The sequence below is a fragment of the Leptinotarsa decemlineata genome, unplaced genomic scaffold (genome assembly GCF_025532065.1).
Source record: "Leptinotarsa decemlineata unplaced genomic scaffold, Ldec_3_MD MMD2_tig00026328_RagTag_RagTag, whole genome shotgun sequence".
Classification (NCBI taxonomy): Eukaryota; Metazoa; Arthropoda; class Insecta; order Coleoptera; family Chrysomelidae; genus Leptinotarsa; species Leptinotarsa decemlineata.
Window position 1 is genome coordinate 9,822,289 of NW_027412688.1, and position 15,594 is coordinate 9,837,882.

The following is a 15,594-nucleotide window of genomic DNA, read 5'->3' on the forward strand; positions in this document are numbered from 1 at the left end:
CTTTGGTGGTTCATGGTCAACCATAGGTTCTGTTGACCCGGTGTGTCTTCAACACCAACACTTTTATTTTCAACTTCCCTATACCCAATACCGGTTTACGATTTCACTACCGATTTTTCTCAAACTTCGAACCACGCGCTTAGAAACAAAATAACTCCCCTATTAAGGCCACCTTCCTCAGCCTCGAAGGCTGAGGGATGAGACCCCCGAACTCGTCTCGACGGGCTCGGGTGACCGACTTTTCTGTGTCTCGCAAAAAACTCCGAATCTCTCGTGTCAGCAAAGCTAGCCACAAAAAACCTCATCTCAGCGTTTTTAACCATCCTAAGCGTATGATCATCGGCAGGATGTAATATATATTGTGTATACATTGGTTTAGTCTAGCCCCACTTGAACATGAACACAACGACACTCGAAGTCATAAAGTAGTTAAACGCTTTTTCAACTGGGAAAATATCTAATCCGAAGAACCGGGTGATCGACCTGGATCTCTATTAATAAAATAATAGAGTAATGTCAGTTATTACAGTATCGATTCATCGGAACTTATTTCGGTTGCGACTTTTCTCAAGGTTGGGATTTCATTTCGGAAAAAGAACAAATGAAATTTCCTACGAATAGCATATTTGGTGCAATCATCAAGCTGAAATTGATTTCTTCCTCAAGTTTCAATATCTCCAGATACTTCATCATTTTCATCTTTCTCAGTTCACAGCAAAAAATTAAACTGATTTATAATCATATTTCCTTTGTTTCAGTCCTTGAATAAACTCCTTTGTTTTTACCTGATATAAAATTTATTTTTTATTCACTGTTAATTATTTTACTAGAAATATACATATAGTCTATCCATTCCCAATTGGAACGGCAATAAAAATAAGAGTAGTCATAAACATTTCTTGCCTGTGGCCCCTAGTCGCCCAGATAGTTAGTAAACGTGCTATAAAATGTAGTTGAGGAATAAAGGCTCGGCTAGCTGGACTGGCTGAATACTAATTTTTTGTCCGTTTCACAATATTTCTTTATCAGTGCCGTGTGTTCGTGGGGTTAGGTGAGGTAGTGAGTGGTTTTGCACACCGATTTTTGAAAACTTTCTCTAGAGATAAATTACCCTAACACCAAACTGATATTTTTGCACTCGACGCACGTCAACAATAGATTAAAAAGCGGAAAAATTAATTTGCAGGTAGTGGTTCCACTACTTAATTACCGAAAAATCAATTAGGATAATCATCATTCAACAAACAAAGTCCACATCGGACCAAAAAACTTCAGGTATATAAACAGCTAACCCTTGTCTTTAGATTCAGTATCAATTTGCTTCTCCTGAAGATGCTAACCTTGTTAGCCTCGTTCGACAGTTCTTCGAGTCATTAAAATAGGGGATGTCATTGACCATGCAATGAAACGAAAACAAAGGAATACAAAATTCGCAAACGTTGATGGTGCTACAAAAGATGTGATTCGGCGAACAATTTATATATACCAAAAAAATGAACCCTGGAAATAATTTGGTATAATAAATCTTTAGAAACTCTACGAGGTGTCTTATTGTCTTGTGGTTTCAATTATAAAAAATTGAACAATCGGATGGTCATAATGGAATCGACACGCATTGTTCAACTCCGACAAGAATATTTGAGGCGAATGAAAAGCTACCGAGAATCCAGCAGACATATAATCTACCTCGACGAAACTTGGTTTAACACCCATGATGTGGTCAAATATGGCTGGGTAGACGAAACCAAGTATTGTGCTTTGAACACACCTTCTTCAAGGGGAAAACGTGTTATAATTTTGCATGCCGGGAATGAAAGTGGTTTCGTACCTAACGCTTTGCTTCTGTCGGCCAAAAATATAAAAGATTCGTCTGCTGATTACCACGAAGATATGACTGCGGCTTTATTCGAAACCTGGTTCAGTGAGCAGCTTCTCCCATATATTCCTCCAAACTCGGTTATTGTTATGGATAACGCTTCGTATCATTCTCGGTTATTGACTGCAATACCAAACAATAACACAAAAAAAGCAGATATTATTGATTTCATGCGAAATCATGACATGGAAATACCCGAAAAAGGTATTACTGGCGACCATAAAACAACGTAAATTCGAAAAAGAGTATATTATTGATTCGATATGTGAAACACGTGGTCATATTCTCTTACGTTTGCCTCCATACTATTGTGTGTTCAATCCAATTGAAATGGTTTGGGCCACAATGGAAGAAAGCTTGCGGAAATGTAATCAGTCACCGATTTTGAATGCTATATTGCTTGACAATATAAGGCGAGTGGTGAATGAAGTAGGTAATAGTGATGTGTGGAAGAACTGTGTGGCCCACGTTATAAAAGAAGAGAACAAATATTATGTGCAAAGTTCCATAAATCCGATCGTTATTCAACCCGACGATGATTCCACTTCATCCGAATATAGCGAAGAAGAATTTTGAATTTTCTAGCAATTTTGTTGGCCTCTATCATTTTGTAAATATATGTTTGACGAGAATTTGGTGTGATCATTTGTTTTCGACTCGGAAATCAACTACCTTAAATTTTGAAGTTTTTCATAATTACCCATGGTGGAAAAATTCAGTTGAGATAACTTTTTCATGGGGTGATCAATTGCTATGATTGTAAGAATAAGTAACTGAAAAAGTACCACTGAAAAATAATATGCCGACGCCTATGTCGGGGCGGGAATTCTTATCTGTGCTGTCCAATTGGTAATGAAAATACTATTCCTAATATTGAGACGTCGACTATATTATAACTTCTTAGGAATGGATTAAATCTATAGAAAGTGTATCATTCCTTTTTTATGTTTATCTATGGTAGGTATTATACAAAAATATCATTTTTATCATAATAACAGATCAAAATAAAAATAATATTCACTCTACGTATTATTCAGCGAATGTTAACCCAACCGCGCTCAGCTGATGGGCCAATATTCATATCTCTCTCTATCTTATGGCAAATTTATTCTGCCTTTTTTTCCGTCCCACAAACATCTCTGTGTACGCAAGGTTGCCATTTATAAATTTTAGTCGTTTGAAAATCTGTTTTTTCCGTCAATCAGTTGTCGCCTCAATACGAACGACAACTCTCAGAAGTTGAGAAACTTGTGTGAGCTAACGACTAACGAGGTCTTACCTTTTAACGTGTGATTCCTAACACGGAATATATAATTCAAATTTTTAATACTGATTTAATAAACGTTGATGTTGTTGAATACATTTCATTAGCAGGAACAGGAAGTTTCTTCAACAAATAAAACACGTTGTCCGTTATTCTATGATCATTTAGCTGCGTGTATATGATTTGAATAGAAGATGATAAAATATATAGAATCACAACCTAACAATAATGTTTTCGTTCTAATGCATTAATATTTCTGAGAATTCAATGCCTTCTATTATGGAATTTTAGTTTAGTTGAAAACTAGAGCCCAAACATACCACATTTAAATTCCAACTGTGTCAATCCACCGTAAGTATCATCAGTGGTGCTAGGCTGAATCACAAATGAATTGCTAGACTCAACTGCCCTCAAAGAACAACCTCTGTAAGGGAAAAAGATGTTGCCCTTACTTACACAGGCTTGTTCTTCAGGGACAGTTGAGTCCAGTAATGCATTTGCGATTCAGCCTAGCACCACTACACAGGATCGAAACAGCGCCGTCCAGTGTTGGATCACAAATGCGTTGTGTTTGGCCTCAGGATTTTAGTTATATATCGCTGTTTTACAATTTCACAATGAGATTGTTTTTTATCTATCAAGTGGCCTCCAAGATCTCCAGTGTTGATCCTCTTAGATTTTTCTTATGAAGTAATCTGAAATCTAAAAGTACGAAACACACTGTTGATGGGACTGAAAGAGTGAGAGGTTGATATCTCCAAATTTAAATCAATGGATTTTGACATTTCTTGATATCTTCTTGAATCTCCGAGATATCCACTATAACAGCTTTAAAATTTACCATGCGGTCTTTATTAATAATACTGTTGACAAATCGCTATTGAAATGGTTTCACTCACTTGAAAGACAAACAGTATTTGAATCAGATCGTTATGTTTCCTTTTATTGACAGTGAATTATTTTTACATAGTCACTAACGAAAGAAATTGAATGTAATGAATCAAAGGCAGAGCAAACGTTAAAAAATCAATAAAACGGTGCCAGGCATTGCATGCGTTTCACATAAAAACGCAGAGTTTACTTTTTGTCACTTGAAATATGTCTAAAGGAAGCTTTAAAATAATAACGACAGTTAGCGAAATAGCTGAAACAGCGTTTCCAAAAATAGTGCTTCCTGCTCGCACGCAACCTTTACCCGAAATGCCCGGAAAAATATTGATATGCTGATATACAGTGTTATGGGATTCAGGACCGTAGCGAAAAGAAAAACCAGAGGGGGAGGGAATCTAAATTTTCCCAACCCCACCAATAAAATTTCCCAACTTTCGAAAAAATGAAAGCCGAGGGATTAGTTACTACTATAATATACTAATATTCTTACTTAGCTATCCAAAAATTGGCTGAATGCTTATGCCCGTTAGGGAATGCACAAAAATTTTGTTTTGCTAATTATAAAAATAATAATGGGAATTATTCTACTTTGGACCAAGGTCCTTGGTCTTTCACCATATCCACCATGTATAGGAATATTCATAACAAATGAAAGGAAACAACACTTAAATAATATTGTGCTTATTGTTTTCTAGTATTATTTTTTCTATCTTCACGACCCGAAATTTCTCAACTTTTCCAAGTCGAAAAAACAGCGAAAAGTTGGGAATGTAGTAAAATTGTCACTTAAAAATTTGTGGACTGATCAGGACTGTTACTTCTCTTACTTGGGAGAAACTAAACTTTTTTGAAGTTTTCAAACAACTTGGCATCTCCAAGTTATGCATGTAGGAAAACCCCCGCCTTCTCCTGGTTCTTTTCCTTTTCTTATTACCTCTTCCTTTCTTTTGTCTCATTTTTATTTTTTAAATTTTTATTTATTTTTTTACTATTATTATTTTCAATCTCCCCCCATCCCCCCATGGCGCCGTCCCTTATGGGATTTTATTGGGATATAATTCAGTATAGTGAATTGTTCGGAATATTACTATGTCAATAATTTGGCCTGCTTTTTCTGAAAAAAAAAGGTTGTTTCATTTCTTTCACCTTCATTTTTCAACTTTTTCTGTCACAATTCTGTCACAATCAGGACTTATCGACCTGAATTCTCAATAATGTGAACTTCTTGATTGTTGCATGCTACTCATAAATTTTTTTCACGGTAGTCTTCAATTTTGAAATGGTTTACTACTTCATTACTATTCAGTTGATCAAGTGTTCAAACTGATGACAATCCGCCTCCATACAATAAGATTTTGTACGAAATGTTCTTACATATTTCCAGAGTGCTTTACCAACCTTTTGATGCAAATGTTTTGAAGGCTCTGGTTGTATGTTTCTACTTTTCAGGTATCACTACAAACAAAACCAATATGCAACAAATCTGGTAACCCTGGAGGTTACACTATGCCAAATCCAGTATTATGGAAAATGTTGATATAAACTTCAAAGAAAATAAAAGAATGATGCGGAGGAGCACTGTCATCAATGGGCCAAAACGTGAACCATCCAAAGCCTAACCGCTACTATTGTTGTTCAATATCAGAATGCAAATCGGTTCCTTTCAAAGAAATCATGAACGCATGTCCTATTTATGGAAAACGTATCAAATATGTACCTTCTGAACCCTAATTAGTAGCGTTGGAAAATGCAGTTTCATGTAAAAGTGTGGTTATCAAAGGAAGTTAATATCTAAAGAAAAATAGGAAACAATTTGGAAGCATTATTTATCATTGCCATGTCGCTGTGATATCTGAAAATACTTTTTTGTTCACAAACAAACTCATGCAGCTCAGTGCACATACATTGAATTTTACCACTATGCCAAAGCCCATAGTTTGTTCATATTCAAGCACAGAACCATAGAGAATGCCCTTTCTAGTAATAAGGTATAATTTTACAATTTTAACGGTTTATTGGTATCAATTTGTTAGCACAAATGATTTGTAAGATTCGTAGGAGCTTTTAACGAAAACACTGCCTTATCCCTTTGAGAAAAAAATTCTGATTGATTCGGCTGTTACTTGATGAAGATCCATAGTAATTTCAAAAAGTACACCTCACGATTTAATCTACACAAACTTGTGAAAAAAGAAAACAAATTGCAACATATTGTTCTTCTTATTTAAGGTCTATAAAAAGGTACATGATGGCATATGTCTATCTTAACTACGCCGATTTCCATGTTTAAAAATAATAGTCACACACACAATTGATAATTGTGGTTATGATGCACTGTTTGGAATCTTTGGTGTAGTAATGAATATTACTGGAGTTTTTTCCCAACACCAAATCGTTATTTTTAACACCTCGACACGTGTTTCGATCACTAAGTGATCATCTACAAAGAGGAAGATTAAAACTAGAAACTAATGCGAAGCTAACCCTATTTATGCTATATAGATATCCCATTCAGGTAAATCACCCAGGTGTACCACCCATACAGGTATACCAGCCTAAATTAATTTTACAATTTTTCCTTATCTATTATTTTACAATATATGTTTAACTGTTATAGCTGTATATAAAACAATTTTAAGCTATATAAGAATTAATTTCACAATATTGCTTATCTAAATTTGTTTTTGCAATGTGTTCTGTGTAGTAATCAGTAAACCCAACAATATCATTTTAACAAGCTATATAGTATGCTCTTGTTAAAATAATATTGTTGGGTTTACTGATTCATAATATTATTATAATAAGTAAACGCAATAATATTATGAATAACGATGACGGACCTATACCAAAGAGCATACTATATAGCTTGTTGAAATAATATTTTTGGGTTTACGGATTACTTCATAAGGACACATTGCAAAAATTAATTTAGATAGGCAATATTGTGAAATTAATTTTCATATAGCTGAAAAATTGTTTTATATACAGCTATAACATATATTGTAAAATAATAGATAAGGAAAAATTAATTTAGGTGGGTATACCTGTATGGGTGGTACACCTGGATGGTTTACCTGGATGGGATATCTATATAGCATAAATAGGGTTAGCTTCACGTTAGTGTCTAGTTTTAATCTTCCTCTTTGAAGATGATCACTTGGTGATCGAAACACATGTCGAGGTGTTGAACATAACGATTTGGTGCTGGGAAAAAACTCTGGTAATATTGATAATTGTGGTAATTATACGGCTACGATATTAATTCTTATCAAATGAATTCATTCAATTCAAATAATTATTGGCGAAATTAAAACTATGGTCCGAGAAAATGAATTCAATTGCGTCGATTTCGTTTCATGTTGTGAACGAATCATTTTTGAACTTTAAGTTCCATTTTTGTTTTGTGTTGTTTTTAGATTGATACGTATTCACTCATTTCAAAATCAAAATTGATAGTGAAACATACTTTTGTTTGTGTGGTTGTGGTCACCATAATTAGTTACGGTAGCTTGGTAGCCTCGGAAGGTACCCTGGTGGGTTGACGTGGGTGGTCAGCTCCACTCAGTCAATCCGACCGCTGTGCGAACCGGTAGTTCGAACCGCAAGGCCGGACAATCGATTTTCACTTCCTATCGTGCAACCCGTGTTAGGAATCACACGTTAAAAGGCAAGACCTCGCTAGTCCTTGCCACAAGTTTCGACTTTTGAGAGTTGTCGTTCGTAGCAAGGCGACAGCTGGTTAATGGAAAAACAGATTTCAACATATTTTTAAGTAGTTGGGATACCCGATCTTTCTCAGGAAGATGAAATGATATTATGCGGTAGTTGGAATACAATTCAAAGTATAAGAGTTCGACAGATCTTGTTTTGTATATCCCTACTAATGAGTAGCATCACTTATTCAAAAAGGCTTCACGACATTCCAGAACATTCCACAGCATTCGAGACTGTTCTAGAATGTTCCATATCGGGATGTTCCAGAACGTTCCAGTCTATTCCCGAACATTTCAAAGCGATCCAGGGTGTTCCAGGATATTCTGGGATATTTTGGAATGCTTTCGAATACTCTTGACTGTTCTAGACTTCTCTAGATAGCGAAACTGCTAACCTTTATATCTTCATAGGACATCTTCTAGGTAAAACACAGGAACCTTCTGTATAGACAAGTTGATGTGACACTGTGACAGAAAAAAATAGGCATATGTTCGTTATTCGTAAGGATCCTGGTCGGATCCCTATCATTTTCTTACGAACTCACGACCAAAAAGATAAAATATATACAAAGTTACTATATTATAAAAAAGTGTATTTCGAAAATGAAATATATATTCAGAAATTATACAGAAACTATGAGATTTCATAGTTTTGAAATTGTCAGGTAGGTGGTTGTACAAATTAAAGCAAGAGTTTTTGATACAAGATAAACCTGGAACCTGCGGCATAGAAACAATAAAAAACGAGCTCTTTCCTCAATCACCAGAAATGCTATACTCCTCCCGAAGCGCGTTTCACCAACCAAGTTGGCGTCTTCAGGGGATGAAGAAAAGTGACGCAAGAGTTTCTGGTCATATTACCAGCCTTAATTTTTTTTCTGAATCAAATTGCAATTACGAGTATTATATATATGCTTCTTTATGTAGTTTAATACATATCCGATGAAGGTCCAATATCGAAATGTATTCTCAATGCCTTATTCTGAGGAATACATGTTGATTCCGATTCACTTGTCCCATATACTATGCCATATGAAATGTGAAACTAAAACGATGAAAACTACTCAATATAGAAAAAAAAACTAATATTCAGTAGCTTATCGTGAGCAATAGTTTTTTGTCGATGTTTATTCCCACACACTTTTAATAGTCTTGAAGTTTCAACAATATAATTTTTCCCCAAGAACAAGGCATCTTTAGTATGCAATTTTTTGTTCATTTCTCTGTGTTGTTGGGTTTTGTATGTGTGAGTATAGATCTCAGTGTATTTTTTGTTTTATAAGAGATTTTATAAGATAGTTGTGAAAGAAGTTGTGAGTCGATAATTCATTGTAGAACAGAAGTTCTCAAACTTATTTTGTCTATTTTTTCTAGCGCTCCCCAAATTTTTTTACTTCAATACATCTTAAGAATCACAATTGCAGTCATTATTTTAATAATTAAATTATCTGTGTCATGTGAAAATAAGACTTTCTAATGAGGGTAATGTAAAACACCATTTTGTAATATTAGGAAAACTTTTATTCATGTCATTGAAACAGACATTTCAATTTGAATTTTAAAACTGATCTAATGTGAAGGATGAATTTGATGATTTTTAACAAGTTTGTTAATATTAGGCTGGAATTTACTCAAACACAGCCGTAAGTCACCGCGTCTGGTAATCTGCAACAGATCTCTTTTTAGTTAGCAACGTTGCCACAGCACTAAATCCACGTTCACACAAATACGATGATGGGAATGCTATCAAAAATCATTGAACGAAGGATCATAATCCAGGGTACAATTGCGGGATTGGCTTTTGTAGCCAAAATTCTTGATATCCATTTTTGAATTTTATTTTTATTTCCTCGTTTGTTATCAGTTCTACGAGTTCTTCTTCCAACTGGGGTGATCCTGCTGTGTTGACATTTGAAAAAGGATCCAACACCCAGTCCGGTATTTCCAATTTTAAAATATTCTGGAATCGTTCTGCGAAATCACTGTGGAGTTTCTCCAAATGTTGGCAGTAAACAAGCAAGTCGTCGTTGTTGAAGAATACTGCTGACAAATTAGGGAAATTGCGAAACTCACGTCTGCCGATATTGTTTTTGTATAAGAGCAATTTGGCTACAAAAGCAGCAATGACATTTTTTGTTTAAATCAGATTCAAGTCGTCACCTTGAAGTTGAGATTGACATCACTAAATAATTTATACACGTCTGTCAAGTACGCAATATCATTTTTTGAAGTGATGAGATTGTCGTGCAATTCTTTGTCTTTGTTTTCCAAGAACAGAGTCAAATAGATTGTAAAATCGAGTCAGACAGTTACCTCTTGATAACCAACGCACTTCTGTGTGAAATAGCAACCGGTTGTATTCTTCATCATTAGCAACACAAAGCTGATTAAATAATCTGTCATTTAAAGAGCTGTTTCGGATTTTATTGACTGCTTTGATGATATATTGCAGTGATTGAGAGGGGCGCTCACTCAAATTTTTCGCAACCAAATGTTGCCCATAAATGAAGCAATGTACAGCGATCACATCTGAAATTTTATTTTTTAAGTACGCTATGAAGCCTTTGTGACGTCCTGTCATAGCCGCAGCGCCATCCGTAGCAGCTGATATAATATTCTTCAGTGGAACTTCTTTCTCATCACAAAATTTTTTCCAGTGTATTATATATGGTTTTTTCTTTTGTATCGGTCTCTAAATTTTTGGCGAATAGTAGTTCTTGATATATTTTCTCATGTGGATTCACTTAACTGAATTGAGAATTTAGAATTCTTCAGATAATTACACAATGACTCTTCAATGTTTTCAGCCATCTCATCAATTCGTCTTTGCACGATACTATTGCTCAAAGGTATTTTTCGGATAATATCTGCCGCTGGTTTATAGAGCACAGTAGTTATTATTTCTTTTATTGCCGGTAAAATTAAATCCTCTCCAATAGTTGTGAGATTTACCTGTTTGAGCAATTAGCAAGGAGATATTGTAGGAAGCTCGGAGTCTGTCGTGTCTTGCTTAGAAGCCGCTGAAAAAAGTTTTGACACAGTTGGCTGAGCTGAGTGCTTCTTTTTTCAGTTCTTGAAAATAAGTCATACGTTTGTCTTTTTTATCTGAATGCATTTTATTCAAATTATCTTGTAGCCTTGAGGGGCACATAGGCGAAGATGGATTTGTGGGATTTTCAATAAATCCATATTTTATATATTCCGCGCTATACTACCATTTCTTCTTTTTTGCTTCCGACATAATTTTGTCTTCAAAAATGCCGAAGTAAAGAATCGAGTATTAAAAACTTGCTAATGACAACACTCACAGTATTCACCACCGCACGTACAACACTTTACCTAGCTAGTCGCTAACTGAATTCACTTGTTTTCGTAATATTGTCGAATGACATTACTGGCTGGATGGCGCGCGCACTTTTATATGAGGTAGCGGGCGGGCCTAATACTTTCGACAATGGAGACTAGAAACTTCTCGCTTTGCATTGAAGTTTACCGCCATCTATTGTACAGTTTGACAACTATCGGACAGGAAATAGTTACTGTCTAGGCCCCTAGATGGCGTTACACAAGGAAACGCGCGTTAAGCGTAAAGGAGCGGTAAAGTTTGTGTTGAAAGCAAAAACACATTTTTAAATTAGCCATCGTCCCTCTATACCGCTTCAACGCCTCCCAATCTGCTCTGTGCCCTTTACTGCCCCCCTTTTAGACCTCCAGCGCCCACTTTGAGAAAGACTATTGTAGAATGTGAATACCTTTACAAACAACCGAATAATTCAGTTTTCCTACAATGTCCATCTTATTATCAGTCGGGTAAGTAGTTGTGTTTGCCTGCTGGCATTTTCCAAATATTCATTACATTAATGCGTATGTATCTCTCCTTGAAACAGTCATCAGACTTATTTTAATAAAATATGATACCCATTACTTCAGATTTTGAAAATTTGAGTGTTGTTGCTTCCCTTGACAAACCTTTAGTTTTTATGAAAAATAATTTAAAATGTACGAAATACTTCTGTAATATTTCGACTTCTGTAATATTTTGACGCAATACAGGTGATTCACTGTATAATATTTTTCTTTTCAAATATAGTCTCGATATTTGTAGCGTCAATTCATTCTTCTGTTTTTTCCCAAAAGAATGGAACCACGCTCTATATCTCTACTTGAATTGAACCTGTGAAAAATCAAGTAATCCTATTACAAATTTAATTTAAAATACCTACATTAGTGCAACATCAACATTTTATAACGTGCGTGACAGCAGCAAATCCCAACACTACGCGTGCTAGGTTCTGAAACCTTATCGTAAATCAATTTGAATTATCTAAACTCCACACCGAACTCCATCCAACTTTCAGCTCTCTCGAATGCTTCATATCAGACCATCGGAAACTTTATTATAGAGCTCTAGATAGAATGGAACAAACGTATCGCGTGCCATAACTGTGGGAGTTTTGTATGAGAGGCGCTTCTTAGTTTTGTAAAATATTATGTCGGTGCATTTCTTTTTTAGGATTCGGAGCTCATTCTTTCACTAGTCACGAGAGTAACTACACCAGAACTGAAAAAATCCAAGGTGAGTGAGTGAAAGTGAAATTCAATACTTGGCTGTGTAGAAGATATTGAATTTTGCTGAAGGTAAATTTTCCCTGATTGAAACTATATTGAAAACTATTCAATGGATGGATCAGTAACAACAATACTTATACGTGGAATGTTCAGCAAATAAGGTGAATGTTCAAACTTCGCGGGCCACGTATATTCGATTAGCGATTTTTTATGTTGGTACACTCGTCTCGAACATATATTCACAGTTTCAGCTGTTCAGCATGTTTAGTTTGTTGGTGAAAGGCATAGTAGACCAGTCACTTTAGCATAAAAAAGGGGTTAACCTCGGAATGAGAGGTAATAAGCTAAATATTTGTATATACCTTTATTATGGCGTTTTAAAAGCTGACTCAAAAGTCCCATATAATCTCGTGTCTGTACCGGAAGTTATACGAGGTCAAAGGTAAAAAAAAAAGTTTTTGTGGTTATCTCAGTTTCTATTGCTCCAATGATGTTAACATTTATTATAAAAATTGTAAAGCATAAAATTTAGGATAAATTTTATTTGAACCTTTGATAGAGGGGAACCTGAGATAGAGGGCGGTAAACGCGCAGCGCTTTGCCGTGCGCACTGTAATTCAAGGTCAACCGTGAATATCTGTGAATATTTTCCTCAATTTTGAATAATTTGTATTATTTATCATCAGTTAATATATTATTATTTAAAAACATTTATTACCTTTTATCATTGCAAAGTGACAGTGAAAAGGAAGTGCATTTAACCCTGAAATTCCTGAATGCCCAGAAGATGAAAAAGAAAAAAACTAAGACTTTTCTTTTTCACATTATTAAAAATTTAAAGATTTTCAAAAAAATTGAATTTCAATTGTCAGAAATGTACGCTGTTGAAAAAAGATAAAATCGAAATATATTAACTCACTTCCCTTCCTTAAAATTTCCTTTGAATAAATTGATATAAATGAAAGATATATAATAATGTGATAATTATAATATATTATCTAACATCAAAAAATTTATACCTTTTGAAGATAAAATACCTGATTATTTTTATATTTCAAATGTATTTTCAATACAATAAAATGTACAATAATTATTTGATAATGAATTTTTAATTACACAAAGTAGGTGAGTATTATAATATTAATATATGTGCATTGTAAAATGTTGTTAAATATAATATATCAACTGATAATTATTTCAAATTATTCAAAATTGAAGATAATATTCACAGATATTCACGGTTGACCTTGGATTACAATACGCACAACAGAGCGCTGCGCGTTTACCGCCCTCTCAAAAACGATTGAACGCATGAAAAAAGGCTTCAATAAAATTTATCCCAAATTTTATGCTATACAATTTTTATAATAGATGTTAACATCATTGGAGCAATAGAAACTGAGATAACCGCGAAAAACTGTTATTTTTTACCTTTGACCTCGTATAACTTCCGGTACAGACACGACATTTTATTAGACTTTTGAGACAGCTTTTAGAACGCCATATTAAAGGTATATACATATATTCAGATTTGCTTAAAAGGATTATAACTGGTGACAAATCGTGGGTATCTGGTTATTACATCGAAATCAAAGTCTAATCGTTAAATGTCAAAGTTTTGCTCACTATTTTCTTCGATTATCATGGCGTAATGCACGGCGAGTTCTTGCCATATGGTCCCCATATGGTACGCTCACTAGGGAGTATTATTTTGAAATTATGCGCCGCAATGCTAAGGACACGTTCAAAAAACAAGGAATTTTGCATCACGATATTGAACCTGCTCACTTGTCATTGCTTGTTCGTAATTTTTTGGTCAATAAACAACACCGTAATCATGTCACAGCCACCGTATTCAACAGATTTGCCCCCATGTGACTTTTTCCTGTTCACAATATTGAAGAGACTTCTCAAAGGACGGTGTTTTGAGACAGAACTGCTTCGACGAATGGAAAAAACGCTGGCACAAGTGTATTATACCTGCGAGGGACTATTTTGAAAGAGAAGAAATAGAAATTGGTGTAAGGAGACGTGAGCATGTATGTCAATACTTAGAACAACTCGGGTGGCTGAACATGGATGCTAGGCGCACACTGCATTCTTCTAGTTTATTCCATAAGTTCATATCCACTGGAAAAGCTGCCTACCTATTCACGAAACTGTCCTTTAGAACCGATATACATAATCTAAATTTTGGGATTTAAACATCTTTCGACTGCACCTAAACATAAAACTTTTCTTTTTCGAGGATCTTTTTCTAATAACATTACACCCTTATATAATCGGCTACCCATTGAATTGAAATCCCTACCACTACTTAATTTAAAGAAAAATCTGAAGAGATTTATGCTGCAAACCGTTTCTCTTCTTTTATAACATTGATTAGTAGACACCTATAATACATAATATGTTTTCACCATAAATATGTAGAAATCATGAGTTTTCACATAAAAAACATCAAATTCTCATTTATTCGTTTTTTGCCACTATTTTCTGCTTCTGTCTTTTTCTTCTGCTTCTCTCCCCTTTTTCCTTTTTTTTTCTATTTTTCATTAAGTTCGATTGCAAATAATGTGTAGGTATTTATATAAGTTATCTATTTCTGGTTGGATGGAAGAGCAATTTCTGCCTTGACGTATCATGCGCAGGCGTTGAATTCTGCCATTTGTTAGGTTAGATTGGTATCTCTTGTACTGAGTAACATTTCAATAAAAGCATTTATTATTATTAAATAAATACTTCATGAGAAAATTTAAATTCACCTTATTTTCTTAATAGACAGCATATTACTCACGTAAAAACATTTTTTGAATGAAGGTAAACTAGAATCTATAGAACATGAGTATTTCAGAAGAGGTGTCACTTTGAATTCGATTTAAAAAAAGTTCAAATGATTACGTTATTAACTGGGTCAGAGGGTCCAGAATAATCAATCTCTTCTAAGGAAAACCTCATTGAAATTTTTAGATATGTCCGTGAAAATCTTAAATATTTCACAACATTTTTTTGTCTGACACATTTCGATTTAAAAGTCGTAGTCTTTCCCCTGAATCTAAATTTATTGTCATATATCTATTGAAGATTTTTTGATTTCTACTCTTTTCTCTAGTTTGCTTTAGTCCTATCCTCTGCCTCGTCTCGTTGTCTCACAGATTCAAATATGTGATTGATTGATGACCTCGTCATATCATACAGAAATTATTCTAATCTATCCCATATATAAAAAGTTTAAACCTCTATCATCCACCTTCAATTCCTCAATCTCAACCCCAACCTTGATT

The 15,594-nt window shown here is 34.6% G+C and overlaps 2 protein-coding genes across 3 annotated transcripts in view; one reads left to right on the forward strand and one right to left on the reverse strand.

Moving 5' to 3' along the window:
- Positions 1–15,594, reverse strand: part of LOC111507753 (laminin subunit gamma-1) — an 80,846-nt gene that overhangs the window by 32,573 nt on the left and 32,679 nt on the right. The gene's annotated exons all lie outside the window — the stretch shown is intronic.
- LOC111511358 (dynein light chain Tctex-type) overlaps positions 1–15,594 on the forward strand; it is a 47,838-nt gene that overhangs the window by 30,388 nt on the left and 1,856 nt on the right. The window contains exons 1-2 of one of the 2 annotated variants that reach the window (XM_074182627.1): positions 8,931–8,990; positions 12,258–12,320. In XM_074182627.1, coding sequence (XP_074038728.1) covers positions 8,946–8,990; positions 12,258–12,320 — 108 coding nt within the window. In that variant the 5' untranslated portion in view covers positions 8,931–8,945. Of the gene's footprint in view, positions 1–8,930; positions 8,991–12,257; positions 12,321–15,594 lie in introns of those variants that run through there. The other variant, XM_074182628.1, reaches the window with a different exon arrangement.